At 53.9% G+C, this 19,577-nt stretch overlaps 4 protein-coding genes across 4 annotated transcripts; 1 reads left to right on the forward strand and 3 right to left on the reverse strand.

Annotated features, from left to right (window-relative positions):
* Nucleotides 1-1,496: 1,496 nt before the first annotated feature.
* On the reverse strand, nt 1,497-4,895 carry LOC34617292. The gene is made up of 5 exons (XM_026338512.1): nt 4,329-4,895; nt 3,813-3,995; nt 3,234-3,530; nt 1,828-2,825; nt 1,497-1,683 (listed from the first exon to the last, which is right to left on the reverse strand). The coding sequence occupies exons 1-5, from the start codon at nt 4,893-4,895 to the stop codon at nt 1,497-1,499; spliced, it is 2,232 nt and encodes a 743-aa protein (XP_026194297.1).
* Nucleotides 4,896-8,847: 3,952 nt separating this feature from the next.
* LOC34617291 lies at nt 8,848-12,708 on the reverse strand (the record flags this gene model as incomplete). The annotated part of the gene is made up of 7 exons (XM_026338513.1): nt 12,685-12,708; nt 12,383-12,447; nt 11,806-12,171; nt 10,836-11,642; nt 10,412-10,541; nt 10,013-10,165; nt 8,848-8,901 (listed from the first exon to the last, which is right to left on the reverse strand). Coding segments are annotated over exons 1-7 (1,599 nt in total), but the record flags the coding sequence as incomplete, so codon positions are not given.
* Nucleotides 12,709-13,792: 1,084 nt separating this feature from the next.
* Nucleotides 13,793-16,289, reverse strand: LOC113147559. Its single transcript, XM_026338514.1, has 3 exons — nt 15,102-16,289; nt 14,509-14,892; nt 13,793-13,942 (listed from the first exon to the last, which is right to left on the reverse strand). Exons 1-3 carry the CDS (start codon nt 16,287-16,289, stop codon nt 13,793-13,795), a joined length of 1,722 nt encoding a protein of 573 aa, XP_026194299.1.
* Nucleotides 16,290-17,940: 1,651 nt separating this feature from the next.
* Nucleotides 17,941-18,798, forward strand: LOC113147560 (transcription factor btd-like). Its single transcript, XM_026338515.1, has one exon. The coding sequence runs from the start codon at nt 17,941-17,943 to the stop codon at nt 18,796-18,798; it is 858 nt and encodes a 285-aa protein (XP_026194300.1).
* The last annotated feature ends 779 nt before the right edge of the window (nt 18,799-19,577 follow it).

Here is a 19,577-nt window from a genome sequence, read left to right on the forward strand (position 1 = left end):
TACCCCTGGAAGAGAGCAATTCATGGTGCTAACTGTGTCTTGTCAACTTCTGCACTCTCTTGCGCCTCTCTCACCTGCAACGATGCTGCAGATTATCGCCACAGCGAGCTCAGGTAGCACCCCATAAAAAACAGAAAGTGAGAATGACATGGCTGCATAGCCTGTTGTTGACAAAGTAGATAATACAAAAGGAACTTCTACCATCACTTTCATGAAATGGCCCTACCCGTCATTGAAGCCCATGAGTAAATCTGGTAATCCCGCAAACCGCCTAGAATGAACACGAATGGAATATATTCATGAAACATATTCATGAGATGAGGGAGAGAAATTGACTCACCATAGGCTCCAAAAAAGCAAAAGGGCACAACAGCCGCCACACACACCAGGGACACAAATGTTGTCAGGAACATGGAACCTTGCTGCGGTTTGTCTGTGTGGCCCATCCTTCTAGACTTGTTTTGAGTACAAGACTGACTTGTGGAGAGGCTTTCGGATAGCCTTCAAGCGGAGTCAAAACTGCAGTTGCATGAATGCTCTCGCTTGAGTGAGGCCTGATTTGCATAGCAGATTGAGAATTTGAATACCAGGACGAGCAGTGCCATGCATGGCGTCGGATTTGGGCCCGGTCGTTTGCGGATTGTTCGCCTCTCCAGGATACACCGAAAGATCATATACAACGTCTCTTAGGAGGCGACCCGCTGGTGTGTGCTCTGGGACAGGCAAGTGTGTGTTCCCATGAACGAAATCGCTCTAAACCCATTTATTATTCAAGTAGACATAGAGAAATAATTACCAAAAAATTTTGTGAACTTCATCAAATTAGAGTCGTATTTTTCAAGCGCGTCCTCCAGGACACTGCGGTTACCCCGTGCGAACGATGCAAAAGTGGGAGGACGCACGAAAAGAGCGGTGGGTGAGTCATTTCCATCTGCGGAGCCGTTGAGGAAACCACAGAGAAATATGAGGAAACAGGCCGATGGGAATTGCATCATTAGGCCGCACAGTGACAAAAAATATCGTAGAATCACTGCGTTTTGGTAGTGAGCACAAATCCACTGCAAACTCTGCAGTGTACGTACAGCAGGGTAATTACAATTTACGCCGCACCGACAGGCTGCAGTCGAATTGATTGTTAGAACAGACCCCTCAAAAAAGTATCGTCATATTCAGCCATCTGGTGGCAGGCTGCATTTTATCAGGTTTGCATTCTGCCCATTTCGGAATAGACACTGTACCACGCATGCCCAAAACCGCAAGGAACAATACGAAGCCAACACCACCTGGAACAAAATGTAAAGCGCAAAAGACCCAGCTGCAAATTAACAAGCAGCGGGGTTTGTTGAGCAATTCAATTGCCGTCTGGTTAATGCGCAGTATATTGTTTCACGTGATTCGCTTCATGATCGATTTTACGGAATCAGTGCTGCCACGTTCCTCTACTTCCAAAGAGCTCGCAACCTAGTCTGTTTGAGCGGATAGGCAATTTTTATGCCTTATAAGCCTCTGCTGACAGAAGCGGGGCTGTAGAATCCAGATATATCTGGGCGTCCCGGCTCTACGTCGCTTGATGTTGTTACCCAGCATGCCAGCACCGTTATATCGTCCATTTTTCCACCTGTAAAAAAGGAACCTTCCTGGCGTGCGTGTTTCATGAATGGAGTCCTCGCAGTTGGCGAACGACTGCAGCAGGAGTAGCAGCGCAATGACAATACAGACGAAATGCTTCAAGCATAATCGTGAACGGAGACAAGAAAGCGGGAGATTCAGAGGGAAAAGAAAAGCAAGAGAATTACACAGGGCGGCACGCGAGAGCAGTCATCACACCTCCTGTGTGCGGCAGCCTCTCCGATAGCTGTAGCGATAGCCGTGGCCGAAGTAGCCAGGGCCTCGTTGCCAAGGAGGTGGGCCTCGAAGGGGCTCAATGTAAGATTTGTGATTGCGCAGATTTCATAGTCGAAGAGATTATCGAAAACGCCGTCTGTTCCAAGGATCAGGAGGTCGCCTTCCATGACTGTCACGCAGCAGAGACTGGCGGTTTCAGGTGTATCTTGGGGGATAATGGCTGCGTTTTGCAAAAGATGCAAGAGCGCGTCTTTCCCATTTTCTCTAAGCTGATCGTACTCCGAAGGCTGTGGCAAGCGGCTGAGCTGGAAGGGACAATTGAACTGATGTTGCTGTTCCCTTGATCTGAAAACGCAGGTCATCTGGTACCAGAGCTGCCGCCTTAGGACTATCACAGCACTGTCTCCCAAGTTTGCAATGCCGATCTTGTCACCCCCCTCATGTCGGACCACTAGCGCCGTTGCGCTTCCAAAACTCCTGGTATTGCTGTAGCCCCTTCGCAGCACATCGAGAGCGCGCACATCAAGAGTTTCGCCTTCGACATCTTTGGCAACAGCAGCGTCACAGCAACCCTTCATCAGCTCCTCCGCAAACAGCCGTGGATCCAAATCAAAGGAATCCCATTCGCCGACCCCGTCAGCCACTCCCACCGTCACTGCGCCACCAGCACCCTGTGCCGCGATGAAATACGCATCTGCTCCTCCGGTCTGCATTTTGTCAGGATGTGGGAGCAAGAAGAACCCACACTGGAGGCAGAGATCCTTTCGTGCTCTCTCCGGGTGGGGTTTTGAACCTGGCCCAAGCCCTAGCAACACCTCAGGAGCATGAAGGAGAGACAGAACAGAACGCGGGTACGTGGACAGAGACAGAGACATGGAACGGACTCGACGCAAGTTGTCGACAGCCGCCTGGGTTGAAGGAGACGGTGGCTCTAGTTGGAACCGAAGGCCCGTGGTGAACTCCGTTGAGGAAAAGTTGCGCTGCAGAGAAACGCAAATAAGTAGTGCCCATGAAAAAAATGCCCAGTCTTCGGTAGTTGAACGGGGGAATCATAGACACATAATGATGCACAAAGGTGATACGCAAACGATGCGGCCCATGGCTACGTATGAACATAAAAGCTTCGTTGAGCTCCTCACGCTTCAGCCCCCTAGGGGTTAAGAATACAAAGGCACGCATGAACACGGAATGACTTAGCAAGGGGAATGTGAGAATCAGTGAAGCTCTAGACAAACAAAAATGTGAAACCAAGAGGCCGAAGCTGAGCCCCAACGGTACCGTGTGGCTCCGAGAACTACTTTGTAAAACTTCGAGGACCAGAAATCTGAATGCAGAGATGAAACGGAGGGGCAATACGAGATGTGCGGCAAAAAGGTGATGCAGCATACAGATGGTGGCCTTCGTTCCTCCAGGTCTTCATCGTCCTCAGCGTATCGTGGCCACCATAGAACTTCGTTATCTCGATCGTCGGCTCGCTTCAGCTGACTTTGGCTGTCTGCAGCTTCTTCTCCCCGGGAAACTGCGGTGTCGGCACTCGTTGTTGCATGCGCCGCTGCTGCCGCTGCTGAGTCGCTGGCAGCCCGAGAGGCCGCTGCAAACAGACTGCTGGTCAGCGCACTGTCGTTCGCAGCAGGAGACAGGTCCTCCTGGAGACGACACATGTTGTTCCAGTTGCCTGTGGAGTCCTGGAAACGCAGCATCAGTAACGTGGAGACACAACGTAGGACCATGAGCAGCGGCAACCCGAGCAACCTAGGACTGCACCTCAAAATTGCAGCCCAAGTTGCTGAAACAGAGGTAATAATAGAGTTACCAGGTGGAACAGAGGAAACGGGTGAAATACATCGACTCAAAGAGCATACCCAACGTTTTCCTTTCAAGCCGATTCGTCAGACCATGCACTCCCTTGAATCCCTTGCAAAGTCCTACACTCCCAACCCTACTGCCTGAACCCACTTTTGCCTCACTTGGCAGACTGGAAGTGTGGACTCGAGTCGCCACTGCCCATCTACGATGAACTTGAACTGCAGCTCCCGTGAATTGCATGCAGAAACGGCTGGGCTGAGTTCTGCCACATACGCCCCCGCCTCCGGCTCGAAGTGCAAATCAATGCAGCATGACCAAGGGGGCTCGGAGAAGGTGCCGGCTACCTAAGCACACATGCCACCGTAAAGGCACAGAATATATAGGCGCTGTTCGCGGTAGATGTGCTACACTACGCATGCACAGGAATGCATTGTAGGCATGCGGCTGAGACGCCTAATTCGCTGTGACAGGCAGTGCGGCGGTCTGCTCTTAGAGCCTGTACTACAGAAACAGCCCATACGAGGCATGTTGCAGACTCTCCCTGCGTCACAACTGTCTCTCTGCCGCACTCTCCCCATAGCAAACAACCCTTGACCCGAACTCAGTATCCGACATGGGTTGTGTGGAGTGCTGCCTGCAACAAGGGGGTAGGCAGCACTGAGGGAGGGGCTGCTCACCTGCACTCTGTCGCGAGCGGCACCAGTCCATTTAATTCTTAAGAGTCTGCCACTAGAGAGGGGTCCCTTGGGCTTGCGCGGCGTATCTTCTTCCACGGTGCCTGCGGTAGCGAAGGGGGAATGCCTAGTGATGCTCCTTCTGAGGATCTCTTCCTCCCGCAATGCGGCCTTAGCATCCGCAGTTTGTTGCATAGCCAAGTTCTGCCGCCTGCGCTCTCGGAGTTCAAGCCGCGAAAGAAATGCTATGAGGCACATCGCGTGCGCTTGCGCAGTAGATAGTTCATCCTCGGTCCTTGTTGCTGCTCCTGTTGATGGCGCTGCACCCGGCGTTCCTGCTTCAGTCTCTGCCTCCTCAGGAACGGTGGGCAGGTAGCAGTCCATGGAAAGCTCGCTTTGCTTATGGATGGGCTTAGATACGAGGAGCCTAGGGGTGGCGGGTGCCTCACGCAGAGCACTGGGGGAGAGGAGATCATAGAATGCCTTCCACATCCTCCGAGCGTCCAGCTTGAAACGCCCAGCCCCAGAGGTCCCGGAAGCACCTCGTAGGACCTGATCCTGGAAGCCCATTTGCGTGTGTTACTGTGCCTTGCCACTACACTATGCGCCTCATGTACCGGCCTCTTGATGGTGTGTGAAGGCTCACCTGGGCACCCTGCCCATTAGTGGCCACACCACGAAAAAGGGATTGCATGCATGCATGCATACGACCAGATGTAGGGAAAGCTCAAAAGGGACAGCGCCTACGGTGTATCTCACTTTTGCGGCATGGGATTGTATGCGCAGGCAAGGGTGGCACTGTGGAGGGGCATACCGCGGTTTGGGCCGCTCCCTAGGAGAGGCCCAGAAGAACCGGCTGCTGAAAGCGGGTGGCAGAGACACAGCAGAGAAAAGTGAGAAGTCGCTGGGCTCCCAAGATAGAAAAGACAAAGCTATGAGGGAGAAAGCTGGGGGGTTCCGATGGTTATCAACAGAAGGATGCAACGCAGCCTTTATGTTGAAATTTAAAGAACATTATCCAGCAAATAAAAATAGGCGTAGAGGCGTTGGAGGAGTACAGTGTGCGTGTGCTGCAGTAGCTACATCACGGCCTGGGAAAGCAGCAACGGAGTTCTACTGGCTCTGCCCTCCCTTAAATAAGCAAAAACCGCACAACGCAGCACATCGGAAACAGTAAGAAGCTTCTTCTCCGTATACAGAGCTAGGGAACTCTTGATTGGAGGCATTTGTCGCGCTTAAACCCTATGTCAGCATGTGCGTTCAGGAGGTCACCCTGGGGCTGCTGCGAAATTCTTGCTGCACGAAGTCGCAGACACTCTTAATGCCAGACACTAAAATATTAGAAACATTGAAGGCAAAAAACCATAGTGATTGAAAATGTAATTTCGGCTACAAGAAAACAAGAGGGAAGCAGACCACGGTCATTGATATGAATGCGCATTCAATAGCAACGGAGTGCGAAAGTGCAGTGTTGAAATTACCAAGTCCGAAATTTGGTGTAATTTCAGCTGAATACCTGCTGAAAAAAGCAAATATCGGATAATCCGTCATTTGTACTCTGTAAGGTTCGATTCTCCGGAGTGTTCCGCCCCCCCTGTCTACATACATGAGTTTTGGTCCCCCATAGGCCCCTGGAAGGCATTTCCTTGAATCGCATAGAAATATGATGAGCATAAGAGGAACGAAAGTACGAAAATGCGCCACAGCACCTTGTGTTGTGTCATGTTGTACCGTTCCCCCTGAGGTCTCTAGCAAGACACATAATTCCAGACAGAAGCAAAACTTTATGGAAAGTTAGTCAGTGCCTGTCTAAAAATGTGCTCATTTTCCTTTCCTTGCCTCTCAAAGAAGCTTTATTTATTAGGGCAGAGAGAAAAGCAAGCGTGCGCGTGGCTGCACGCTTAAACCCCTTCAATCCTCATAGCTAGATGCATAGCACCTAGCGCAGACCAACACAATATGCGTCTTCTTGTATCGAGGCATCGTTATTCTGCAGTAAAGAAGATCTGAGAACAGGCCAGCAAAATGATCAAACATTTACTGACTTTTAGGTATGACTACAAGCAAGAATGTAGTATGTATATAGCATAAGCTGCTACACGCATGTTTTAAACCCGAGTTCGCCCAAAGGTTTTGAATGTATTACTTGCAAGCTGATTGCTGCAGCAGAGGATCCTGAGCCATAGAAAATCGAAAGCTTATAAACTTTAAACATATATCATGCCTCTGAGTGGCGAATTTTGTGGAGCCGCTACACTACACCGAGCTCCTGTGTCCTGTTTGGAAGCCTGCTTAATCGAGTAAGGTGCAAATGAAGGGCCTCTGTGGAAGCACGACTTTAAATGTTTGTCGATGGGGCGGACTGGAGTGCGTGCCATGCAAGGAAGGACGGGTTCGTGAAAGCATATTCTTCAACACCCTGTTGAGCAATGGCGGGCCTAGGTGTAGTGGCGTAAATCGCATAATATCGGAACTTTCCACAACAGATATTTTAAATCAAAAACTAGTAGAGAAAAGACCAATTGATTCGCCTGTGCAAATATCTTGTTTTTTATGTCGCTTGTTTGATTTATCTTGGTTGTAACAGGGCCAAGTCAGATTTAATCAATACGATAAGACGTAGAGCTCAATGCCGGCCTGCGAGCTGAACGCCGCTGTGTGCAGCTAGCTGTATGTGTTTATAGTGATAAGAGGATGTAGCAACGCCTAAGCGCCCTAGGAATGCCTCTTTTTCCTGAACTTGGGACCGAGGAGGGTGGTGAGGGCAAAGGGGGGGAACCCAGCTCTTATGGCAGGATGTTCAACAATTGTCTAAAATGGTTTTACTGGCAGCGTCGCCGCATGTAGAGCCTAGAAGCCGAAGCTGATTAGTAGGACTACTCTCCACGGTCTGGGGGAGCAAAGACTTCGAAGCTAGGTGCCTCTAGCTTCCCCCTATCTGTATTTCATAGCAGGGGCCCTACGTCCTCTACACGACTGCTTTAAGAGGTACACCCGAGCGCAGGAGATCCCGCACCTTTCTTTCTGCGAGTCCGCGCCTCTTACTGCACGAATCAAACAGGAGCAGAACGGCCCCTCAGCCCACGGATCTCTTTTTAGGCATATGCACCAGACTCCCTATTGCGCCTGCAGCAAGACTCCCCCTCCACCAGACCACCGTAAACCTCCTTCCTCATTGCGCTGTGCATACCTTAGCTGGCAGCGAAACCAATGAGCATGTGCTCTTGGGGTTTCTGCCCAGAGAAAAAGGTGGTTGAGGCCTTCCGGTGCCTAGTCTTGCCCCTCTTCACTAGCAGTTATTTATAGGCATTCCAGATGCTGCTCTTCTACACAGCCGCTGTATTCGTGTGATGCGCCTGCGATTCTTGCCCGCGTTGCCTCTGTGCAGCCGTCTCCTTCTCCCATCTTCCTTGTTCCTTTGGCTGCTGCCTGCCCTGCCCCTCCCACACCCTCCATTCAGTGTGAGACGCTCTGCAGTCATATGCGCGCACACTATGGAGGATGATGTGCGAGAGCTGTGGTCGGGTGAATGCCAACCACCGGCACCCATTACCCTCAGCTTTCTCAAGGCCGCTAAGGCAGCAGAGATAGGGAGCTACAGCGAGCCACAGTGCGGCCAGAGGGACCAAGCCAGCCCGACAGAGGGGCCCCCTCGCAGGCACCCTGCATGCGCGCCTCCAGACGAGATGCCGTAGCCGCGAAATGCCTCTGGCTGGCCACAGTTAGAAATAAGGGGCCCAAGGGCCTCGTCGAGCGCTGGTCGGGGAAGACGAGGTACTTTTCAGAGGTAGCGCCCTAGTGTGCCAAGTGCTCGCAAGGTCATACACAGACGCACAGCATCTGCTGCCTCTGTACTACACAGAGACAAGCATTGTTTACCTCTTCCAGATGGAAGACCCTCACGCAAAAGCTCTCGAGCGCCATGCGGCCGGGCATTCACTAAGTAGATCCATTTACGTTTGCTTCGGTGCCGCCGCGAATAGCTACACCGCGGCATACTCAGTACCCGCTGTGTCTCTACATGCAGCCAAGGAGCCGCATACTTTCCCTTCTAAGTACTTTGTGCCCTCGTTCGCTGTGTGCTGCGCTGCTCACAACGCACTTGCAGCTAGCTGAAGCAGCTGGCATCTAGAAGCCTCGTGCAAGGAATACGTGTGTGGGCATATACATCGGAGCGTAGGCAACGGCGCATTGAGCGGGACGGCTGCTGCCGTCAAAGCGCGCAAAGTAAACAACCTTGCACCCGACGTAAAGGACAGCATGAAAAAATCGTGCAGCACACCCAGCTAGGTTTCTGCATGTGCTGTCGCTATTGATGCTGAAGGGGGTCCTGGTGCATATGATTGCGCAGAGGCAGTCTTTTCCACGGTTAGCCCTCAGCAAACTATCTAAAAGAGCCGTAGGGAAAGCCGGCGGGTGCGAATGGACGGGTAGGCCCTTCAGGCTGAGAGGTAAGCGCGGATTGGGGGTGATGATACTGGCGGTCCTGAGGCAGCAGCAGCAGTGGCCACTGCTGCTGCTGTTGTTGCTGCTGCTGCTGTTGCTGCTGCTGTTGCTGCTGCTGTTGCTGCTGCTGCAAGGGTGAGTGCTGCAAGGGCTGGAGGTGGTGTTGGCGCTGCTGTTGCCCTGGGGGTTGAAGCCCCACTGACCACTGCGGCTCGAGTGGGGAAGAAGGCAAAGCAAACGCGAGGCTGTTGCTCTGCTGCGGCAGCGGGTGTGTCTGCACCAGCGATTGACTGTGCTGCTGCTGCTGCTGCTGTTGTTGTGTTTGCATCTGCATTCTCTGCTGCATCTGATGCTGCTGCGGCAGCGAGGGCGCCGTTCCCATGGGTGCAGGGACGCTCTCGCCAGTCAGCAGGAAGAAACGTAGCAGAGTCATGAGAATCGCACCAACAGTTGGATCAGTTGAGCGCACCTGCACCGCTATTTGTCTGTACGCAGCAGCAGCAGCGGCGAAGCTTCCGGCAGGATTGAAGCGCGTGTAGCACAGTGCAGCAGCGGAGGCACCCGCTATATGCTGCTGCTTTGGGCGGAACGCCTCGCGGTGTTGCTTTCTTCTGCTAGCTCTAAGCCACAGACCCTTGTGTTGCGTCGTGCAGCCCTAGGCAAGCCCATAGCGTGGGGGTGGGTAAATTCCGCTGGTGTTTGCAAGCACAGAAATCTCGAGGATAAGTTAGGCTCTTTAACGGCTTACCTTTGAGCGACGAATCTTACTCGGCAAGCGCAAGGAACGCTGCTGCGCTTTCCAGAGTCTCGTAAGTGCGAACTCGCGAACTGCAGATTCCCCATTCCTCCAACGTCTCTTCCTGACTGCGACACCCCCACACTTGTGAGCCAACAGTATGCTCAGAGAGACACGGGAGCTTTGGTAACTCCGCAGACACACGCCTGCCTTCCTACTAGGCCCCCCACAGCCGCGGAGGCTGGCTAGCTGGTTCTGCTTCTGCAGACGAGGGGGGTGTGCTGCTTGCTCTACAGGTTGCTGCTGCGATGCCGCTGCTGCCGCTACTACTACTCGGCTCACAGCTGGAGCACGTCAGCAGCCAAGAGGGGGGCAGAGGCACGAAATTTCAGCTCACCAGACCAACGCGCATGGAAAAGGCATGGCGCAGAATCAGGGCGACACTCTCGTGAGACGCAAGCCATGAAGGGCCTGTGAAAGAAAGCTGCTGCTGCGGCTGCTGTGCCTTCCAAAAAGCTTCGGTTGGTGCAGCCGCAGCAGCCTTCATGAAGTGCGCCATCATCACGGGAAGGTCTACGACGTGGCTTGCCACCTGTTGCCATACAGACCAGCACGCACCATCGGCAGCACTAGACGCCACGAGGAAACTAAAGTGCTGCTTATTGTGAAGACAGAGCGCCACGTCTACAAACAGGATCGTCCCCCACACAGACACTAACTAACGGCAACTACGCAAAAGACACACGACAAAAACTCCACACTTACACATACCTACGGCAAAGCCGCAAGAAGCGCAGACTATCGCGCCTCCGGCTCCCACCACAACCAGCACAAACACACAAGAAAGCAGCAACCACCAACTCACCATCATGTCTCCTCCATTTTGCTTCCGCAGCACCCTAACCTCGAGCTGCGGCTGCACCAAAAAAGGCTTCACAAGCCGCAGCAACAGCTGCTGCTGCTGCTGGGCCCCTGGAAGCAAAGCGACCAGCTGCTCCCCTCCGTGGCAGAGCAGTGCTTCATCAGGAGGCAACCTATACGCACTTCATCAGTCACACCCGAAGCAGCAAAGAAGCAGGAGCATATGCAGCAAAAACGCAGCGAATACAGCACGCGCAAGTGCAACACATGCAGCAAACGGAACAAATGCAACAAGTACAGAAAATAATACAGCAAAGACGCGGCATGAGAGGAAATTTCTTCGGTCCGTCCCCTCCCTCTCCTCCCCTCCCCCCTCCTTCCTCTTCCGCCTCGCTAAAGCCGACACTGCCTGGAGACAGGCGTGAAGGACTCATAGAAAGGCTTGAAACTTTAGAATCATCAAGCACCATTGTAAACGTAGGGCTTCAGAGCCACAGTTTCTCCAACGCAGAAACAGAATGCAAGTGCTGCCCTGATGCCGCCTTCTCGTTGAGAGATGTAGCAGTGGCGTCTGCAGCAGCCATGCGCCCCTCAAGGCACACATGCGCCTTCGAGCTGCTGCTGCCGTTACAGCTGCTGCTGCTCCTCCTGCTGATGCCGCATCTGCTCCTCCTCCTCCTGCAGGCAGCAAAGCTGCAGAAAGTAGTGTGGCAAGCCGAGTCTCATCTGCTGCTGATTCGCTCCCGCTGCTAGTGCTTGTACTGCTACTTCTACTGGTACTCCTGCTGCTCCTGCTGCTGCTACGGCTGCTGCTGCTGCTGCCACGGCTCCTGCTGCTGCTGCTACGGCTCCTGCTGCTGCTGCTGCTCTGGCTGCTGCTGCTCTGGCTGCTGCTGCTCGTGGAAGAGATGGCGGCTTTGGTGTGGACGCTTCTCCTCTCGGTTATTGCCTCTTGCGCTGCTTCAGACGGCTTAGATCGCGCTAAAGATCTCCTGTGAGGCGCCCCCATTGCTGCTGCTGCTCCTGCTGCTGTTTCTGTAAACGGTTTCGAAGGTGGTGGCAGTGGCGGAGGCGGCAATGCCTTGCGTTGCAGCACAGCTGCTACTGCAGCCACTCCTTCGGGTGTAATTTTTGCGGGATCAGCAAGAGTCTCAGCCTTCCTAGGAGCAGCAGCACCAGGCCGCACAGAGCCGTGTTGCTTAGAGGGCTTCTCTCGGGGAGGCGGTGTTTGTAGGCAAGCCAAGCCAAAGTTTGGATCAGACATTTGCATCAGCCTGCGCATACACACAGACTCCCCGAGAGAGGCCCCGCCCCCTACACCGTGCGGACTAAAAACGACGTCTGCGAGGAGCAGCTTCCGTCTGACTGGCTGCTTGGTGAGTGTGGAGTGCTACTGGGTAAAACAAACGCGCATGAGGCGCAGGGTGCCGCTTTTACGCCTGCAGTTCATGAGCTCTTGTCTGCGTCTCAAAATCCCAGTGATTGAGGAGAAGGGCGATAGCTGAAGACGCGAGAGGCCTTTCCTTTGGATGCGCTGCCGCTACTTTGCAGATGCAGAGCAGCAGCATGCTGCACACGTTTCCGCCTTCCTCAGCCTCAGCAGCCACGACCTCTCCAGCTGCGGCAGTCACGCTGCTGCTGCTGCTGATGATAGACCACGGCTGACCAGACACTGCAAACGGCTCGATGCCTCTTCGGCTGCGGCGGCGCAAGTGCGCAAATACGACCTGGAGGGCCCCCGAGGGGCCCCCGGGGGCCCCCCGTAGCCACTCGTGAAACTCCCCAATGAGGTAGCAGCACAGCCTGCAACAAGCAACAGAAGTGGCATCAACAGTATGTAGAGCCTCAAAGAGGGCACGCAGCGCAGAGGAGGCAGCAGCGCAGAGAAGGCAGCAGCGCAGACAACGCAGCAGCGCAGAGAAGGCAGCAGCGCAGAGAAGGCAGCAGCGCAGAGAAGGCAGCAGCGCAGAGAAGGCAGCAGCGCAGAGAAGGCACTTCGAAGCCTCAGATGCACCTGATGAGAGGAGTCTGGGCGTGGGGACTGCGCAGGGCATCCACGGCAGCGATCACGGCGAGTTGCTGCAATGCAGATGCACACGCAGAGAGGCACTACTCCACCTTTCCCGCTTCCTCCCCCCTTCCTCGCGATCCCCTCGCTGTGACTAAGGGCCCTCAGAGCGCAGAAAAAAAAGTTGCCAGTCTTTCCTCTGCGCGCATCCCGCTAGACAACTCACAGCGGAGTTCTCCCTGCCCTGCAGAGCGTTGTTCGGAGAGAGAGGCCCCTCCTTAGCTCCCTGAGTCGGAAGCCTCACGCACCTGCAATTCCGGCTTAGGATTCATTTGGGTAAGCAGCAGAGCTATGCGACGCCAGAAGAAGGGGGGCATGTCCAGCGGCACGGTGGAAAGAAATTCGAAGGCTTTCTCGAGATACCTGGTGACAAACGCGAGCGCTCTCTCTCTGTCTCTCTCTCTACATATAAGTATAAAGAGATACATGTATGGAGAGAGAGAAACATGCAGATACACATGTAGAGATATACATACACATCCATATACATACATAGACAGATACAGATACACTGTACTGGTGGTCAGCGATGCGGGAAGGAGGTGTGTGTGCCTGCGTTTCTCTCGTGAAGAAGAGAAGAGACATAGCGGGCTGCCCTCAGAGCTGAGCTGACGAACTGATGGCTGAGGTAGGAGTTGGCTTACTGCGAGGTGCTGGCGTAATCGACAGTAATTTTCGCAGCTGTAGCCAGGGGAGGGCCCCTGCACTCGGGGGGCCCCTCTATGGCAGCCTGCAGCAGACAGGTGACAGCCTCCTCCCACGTGGTCGCGTCAACTAGCTGCTCCACTGTCTCCAGGCCCTGTAGATACAGCGCACAAACGCACGCACGCCCCTCATCTCGAGCCAGCCAAGAAGTCAAAGGATACTTGTCTGAGGCGCCACATAAATACCATATATATACATATTCATTTATGCAACGCAGACACATACACGCATACATACATATGTACAAGACACATAGAACACACATGTAACATGCACACATACATACATATGTACAAGACACATAGAACACACTTGTAACATACACACATTCATACATATGTACAAGACACATAGAACACACATGTAACATGCACACATACATACACATGTACAAGACACATAGAACACATACAACACACATGTAACAGACACATAAAAAACACACACACAACAAACATAAAAAACACACATATACATATGTACAACACACATGTAACAGACACACACACAAACAACAAACACATAAAACACACACACATAAAACATATATATATATACATATATAACACAAACACACAAAAAAAACACACACACACACACGTTACACTCAACTCTTGAGAACCCCACTCCGAATGCCCTCAACCCCAAGCCTCAGCGTACAGCCTGCTGCAGAACTAAGTCCGTTGGCTCTGCAGCCAGTTCGAGAGCAGCTGGCAACAGAAAGGCGAAACGAGAGATTTTGCTGCGGTCGTGAAGAAGCGACAAAATGCCTTCCGCCGCTGTCAGTCGGACATCTGCACGCTGCAGAGAGACAAGCCGACATCGCATGCGGGAGACATGCAGCGGCACACGTTAAGCCTGCCTGTGCATCGTTAGCACAAGCTCTCAAACAGCTTCAACAGCAATCAAGAGAAGCTGGAGCAGCAAGAGCAGTGAAAGCAGCAAGAGCAGTGAAAGCATACGCACAGCACCAGGAGCAGAGCAGCAAAAGCATACGCACAGCACCAGAAGCGGAGCAGCAAAAGCATACGCACAGCACCAGAAGCAAGAGCAGTAAGAGCAGTAAGAAAACATACGTATAGCACCACCAGAAGCAAGAGCAGCAAAAGCGTACGCACAGCACCAGAAGCAGAGCAGTAAGAGCAGTAAGAAAACATACGTATAGCACCACCAGAAGCAAGAGCAGCAAAAGCGTACGCACAGCACCAGAAGCAGAGCAGTAAGAGCAGTAAGAAAACATACGTATAGCACCACCAGAAGCACGCGCAGCAAGAGCTTTTTGAGCAAAGTAACTGACGGCCCCTTCCCTTCGCATCCCCGTTGAGTGCGCTGTCGAATTCTCGGAGTTAAACAAACCGGAAGCCTACAGGATCTGCGACGAGAATCGAGATTATGTCTATAGCGCGTTCAACTACATCAGGGGCTATTGCTTGCCCCAGACTCAGCGCAGCCTTCGCTACTTCTATGAGCATGGCCGCATGCAGTAGCGGCACATCGAAGCCTTGCTGGTGCAGTTCTTGCTGCTGATCTGCCGATCCTGCGGCTGCTCTAGACACCGAGGCGGAACGCCTCAGAGACGCTGCTGCAGTCCGAGATCGCGCCACTGCGCGCGTCCAGAGGCTGCCTCGTTGCTGCAGCCGCATTGTTGCTGTTGCTGATGAAGACACTGAGGCTGCTGCCGAGCCTGAATTTCCGCCAAAGCTCCTGCTGAAAGGCCAGCGACGGCGACCTGCGGTTGAAGGGCGATTTAGCTGCAGTCAGAGAAAGCAGCAGGGGGAAAGGCGGCTCTCTTTTGTTGCTGGACGTGTAAAGCGCGTTGAGACTTTAGCGGAGCTGCGGGGTTGTGGCATGCGTCGATCCCACGCAAAGCTGTAGAAAAGGTGGCGGGAAAAGGTGGGAGGGAGAGGGGAAAGGGGGGTGCCTGCGTGGGTGTGTGAAGAAAAAAGCTGAAGGCGCTTACCGTTCCAGCCTGAGCGATCCGATCGAAGCAAAGCCTCAGCGTTTGGTTGGCTGTTTGAATCTCTGCAGCCGCTGTAGGGGCTGGCAGGAGCTGCAGAAGCTGCATGAGACGCAGCACAAGGAAGGGTGCCTGAATCTCCTGTTGCTCTTGAGGCAGCTCGTTGTGGCTGTGCTGCTGCTGCTCTTGCTGCTGTTGCTGCTGGCGGCTGCCCCCCCCCCATAGCAGCCTCGAGAGACAGTGCAGCACAGAAGACCTGACAGCTTCCCATCCGCCTGTTGCGTCATCAATGGCTCGGGGAGAGTGCACCGACTGCTTCTTCCCGTGTGTGCTCCTGTCACTGCGAGCACAGCGCTTGCGCAGCAGCAGCTCCATAAGAAGATGAGAGAGGCCTAGCAGCGCATCGCTGTCTTGCTCGATCATGAGGCACTGCGTGAGCCTGTAGATCCAGACACCCTCCTGCTGCTGATGCTCTTTCTGCTGCCGCGGCGAGGCTTTGTACAGACACAGCAGCGCCGCATATGCCCTCTGCCTACAGCACGGGGGGGATCTTCCAGCAGGATTCGCAAGGCCGTTCACGAGAGGCAACAGTTCATCGGCCGTTGTGGCTGCGGCTTCTGCGCCGCGCGGCGATCTGGAGAGGCATGCGACGCCGACATGCTGCAGGGCAAGGCACTGCAGCACTGGCATGCCAGAGCGCAAGTCAGCTTTCAAAGCATTCCTAAGCTGCATCCACCAGCCCGGTTGCAGCTCCTGCTCAGTGGGGACGTGCCGACGCTGCAGATCCTGCGACGCTTGAGCCCCTTCATCCATGGCGAGTGCTGTATCGAGGGGAGCTAACGAGCGCTGCTGAGGGGGGGGGGGGGGCCGCTGCGGAAAGGCAGGCTGCACTGGCTGGTCTGCTGCGTCCAAAGCAAGATACGATAGCGATATGTATGCTATTAGTCGAACGGAAGGCTTGGTGCAGCTCTGCAGCAACACTAGGGCAGCCGTCTGTCCAAAATCCAGAGTGTAGCCCATGCAGTGAGCATACACCATGCGCCATAGGTATTTGGCCTTCTTGTGAGGCGGCCTATTGAGATGCAACACCAACCGCGTGTGCTGCATTTTGTCGCTAATGGCTGCCCGCTCGGCACCTAGAGAGGTGCAGCTGCAGACTTCCACCGCGAAGCTCGTCAAGTCTGTCTTCATGGTCGCTCTACACGCGGTGTATGCGCAGTGTCTGGGGAGTATGACGGCCTTCGCTGCCTGTACAGCGCTCTTGAGCTGCCTGGACTGCAAAAAGGCGGCAGGAGGAGGACAAACTTCGTCTTGCCGCTTTGTGCTTCGTCCTCCGTCTGCTGTAACCCCGTTCTTGGTGTATGTGCTGAGACTCGTATGCGGGAAAGGGTGGTGTTCAATACCGTCCGTCTGCGATTTTTTTTCGGAGGCTACGGACTCGCCGCCACGGTACTGCCTCGCAAAGTGCTTGTTTTGACACTGCAGGTGTTGCAGCAGCACCAGCGGCCGCAGCAGCTGCTGCGGCCGCTGGTATCGGAGATGAGCGCTGAAGGGTCAGTAAGAAGCCGTCTTCGTAGGCGCCCGTGTGCGACTGCAAAAGAAGACGAAGCACCATTAGAGCGGGAAAAAACTTCAGCCGAAAGACTGATGGCGCTCCTGCTTTCTTAGGGTCACACGCATACATACACACACACATGCACCCTTGCGTAATCCGCTGGGGTTCAATAATTCAGAAGCTGGCATGGAGTGGACCGGACGGCCGGCACAGACAGACATCCGCTCAAACACCATGCATTGCGTGACCAACAAAGACTTGCAAAACGCGTGGAGTGCTGAACAGAAGGCCCTTTTTCTCATGAAAGGGCAGCAGGCGAAACGGCGGCTTTTAAGGACGCAAGTGAAGGTTAGTCAGCGACTCCTGCTGTGTCGCTTGCCGCATGGCTTCAGAGTAAACGGATTATTCCCTACGTTTTAGTGTGCCTCTGGCCGCAGCCGTAGACGCAAGCAGGAGTCGAAGCGCTGACGACTCAATGTGCTAGCAGCCCTGCATGCACGCCTCTTCGGCTTGGGGAATCCGTGGCTTCGGACCATCGCACCCCCGAAATTTCCAATTGTCGCCTTCTATGCATATTGAATAGGCATTTTCCCTCCTAAGACTGCCCCTGATGCTGCTGAAGCTCCCTACTACTCGGTGCTGTAGTGTAACCCCAGCAAGAGAAAGCATCAGCAGCAACAGCGTCGTCGGCTGCAGAAAAAGCACTGGCAGGAACAGAAACAGAAGCAACAACGTCGTCGGCTGCAGAAAAAGCACTGGCAGAAACAGCATCAGCCCCATTCGCACCAAGAGCAGGATTGCATCCGGATTGCCTTTACTGCCATCTAAGCAGGAAAGGTAAGAGCGTGAATACAGCAGCAGACTCAGCACCCTTCGAACAGGCAGCGGCCAAATGTGCTGCATGTAGCGTCCTGGTGGAGCTATGCTGAGTCATATTCGGCAGCTTATGCGCTAAAATCATAAACCTGCTGACCAGCCGATCAAGGGGCCTCTGCCCTCTCATAGCAAGCAAGCTTCTGCATGCGGTCTACAGCACACGGCTCGGCACTGCTGGTAATAGAAGCAGCACTCGTAGCAGCACCAGCAGCAAGACCAGAGCGGCAGCGACGGCTACAGGACAGGTGTCAAGACAGGAGCGTAGCCACGCCGTTGTCTGTGAGACGCCTTTTGTGGCGTCTGTTCTCAACTGCGTGCATTCTTCATTCTCGCAAAAGCGATTATCGACCTATTTAGAGAGTGTCGTGCAAGGGTTTTTGACAGCTCCTTTCTAGCTGCAACTGTTTGAAAATGAATGACGAGGTGTTGTTAAGCGACGGCATACGCGTCACGGTGCCCGTAAGCACATCGACTTCACCGTTTTCAGACGTATCTTTGTTGCAGCAGCAGCAGGAGCAGCAGCGGAAGCAGATGCTGCGGATGGAAAGGGTCGTGAATGCTGCGGGGAGTGCGGCTGGTGCGGGCAGCGACTTTTTTGATTTGTACCGCAAGCACAGGAATGCTGAGATGCGGAGGCTCGATGAGATGGACGAGCAGTTTCGCAAGAGAGTTGCGGAAGAAGAGTTTCTCTTTCTCAGAGAGAAGCGGCACCTCGAGGCCGAAGAGAAGCAACAGAAGAACAAGAAGAAGCGTGAGCGGAAGAGGGTGGCAAGGAAGAAAGCAGCACAGCAAAGAAAGCAACAGAGTATGCAGCAGGCGCAGGAAGGGCAGGATGGCGAAGCAGGAAGTCATAGCCATACGGCCAGTCCTGCTGGTGCTACGGGTGAAGACGGCAGCGCGGACGAATCGTTAGACGGTAGCAGCAGCTGCTCACCTCCTGGATCAGCGCCTTCTCTTGCTTCGCCCTTCCCAGCCAGTAGCCTTGGCACGCCAGCGACAGCCAGAAGCAGCAGCAGCAGTAGCAGCTTTAGCAGCAGCAGCTTCAGCATAGCGCGCAGCAGCACGAAGTCAGAGGGATTTGCTGCTGCTGCAACCCCAGGGGCCAGGAGAGGCATTGCACCATCTCCATATGCCGCTGCTGCTGCTGCTCCTGCTGCTGCTGCTGCTGCTGCTGCTAGGAAGCTTCAAGACGTGTCAGACTCCGAAATCGAGGACGCCGCAACCTTGCCAATGAAGCCGCAAGTTACCATTCGTGATGATGAGTGGTAGAGCTTCATGGTTGATGCACATCCTTGTGAAATAGGCTGCGAAGCAGGGTCAGATGCCCGAGCCTTACTCGCCGTTTCTTTTGATGAAGAGACACGCACTGCGTTCTTCGAGTCGCCGATGCATTCTCTCTTGCCTTATTAGCACCCTCTCGAACGTAGGTTAGGCTTGGGTAGGTGGGCTTCACGGTGTGCATGCAGATCCTGAGCAGCACAACTAGTTCTGAGCTTGAGCTGTCGGCCTAAAGAAAGCGCGTGTATTCCCGTTCTTGAACCCACGCCAACAGACAAGCGCTTAGGAGTTCTTGTTTCTAGGAGTGCTCAGTGGGGGTGTGCCTGTGCTTCTGCATCTGAACGTGTTGTGCTGCTGCATGCGCACCTAAACGCATGCAGCGCTGCGATGCATGCATCGGACTACCTCCGAGCGGCCTTGCGTCACCCTTCCTAAGAGCTCATGCCACAGCCCCCGCCACCCCACACACACCCCTAATCGCTCAAGAGGCGAGAGTTTACGGTGCCTCAAATGCACATCCACGCGCGGGGTGTATCGGAAAGCCGGAAGCATCCAAACGCACTCTTTCCGTCACAGAACCCGACAAACGGAAGAGGCCAAGAGAGTACAAGACCTCGGAAGCGTATTAAAAAAACTACGCCTAAACCTACGCCTACACACACACATACACCTACGCATGTATACACATATATATCAGGCGCCGTGTGTCTTTAAAGCTACGAGAACCCCACAGCCCATACTGCTCGCTGGCCCCTAAGCAAAAGACAAGG

The sequence above is a fragment of the Cyclospora cayetanensis genome, unplaced genomic scaffold (genome assembly GCF_002999335.1).
Source record: "Cyclospora cayetanensis isolate NF1_C8 unplaced genomic scaffold, CcayRef3 CcayRef3_contig_27, whole genome shotgun sequence".
In the NCBI taxonomy this organism is placed as follows: Eukaryota; Apicomplexa; class Conoidasida; order Eucoccidiorida; family Eimeriidae; genus Cyclospora; species Cyclospora cayetanensis.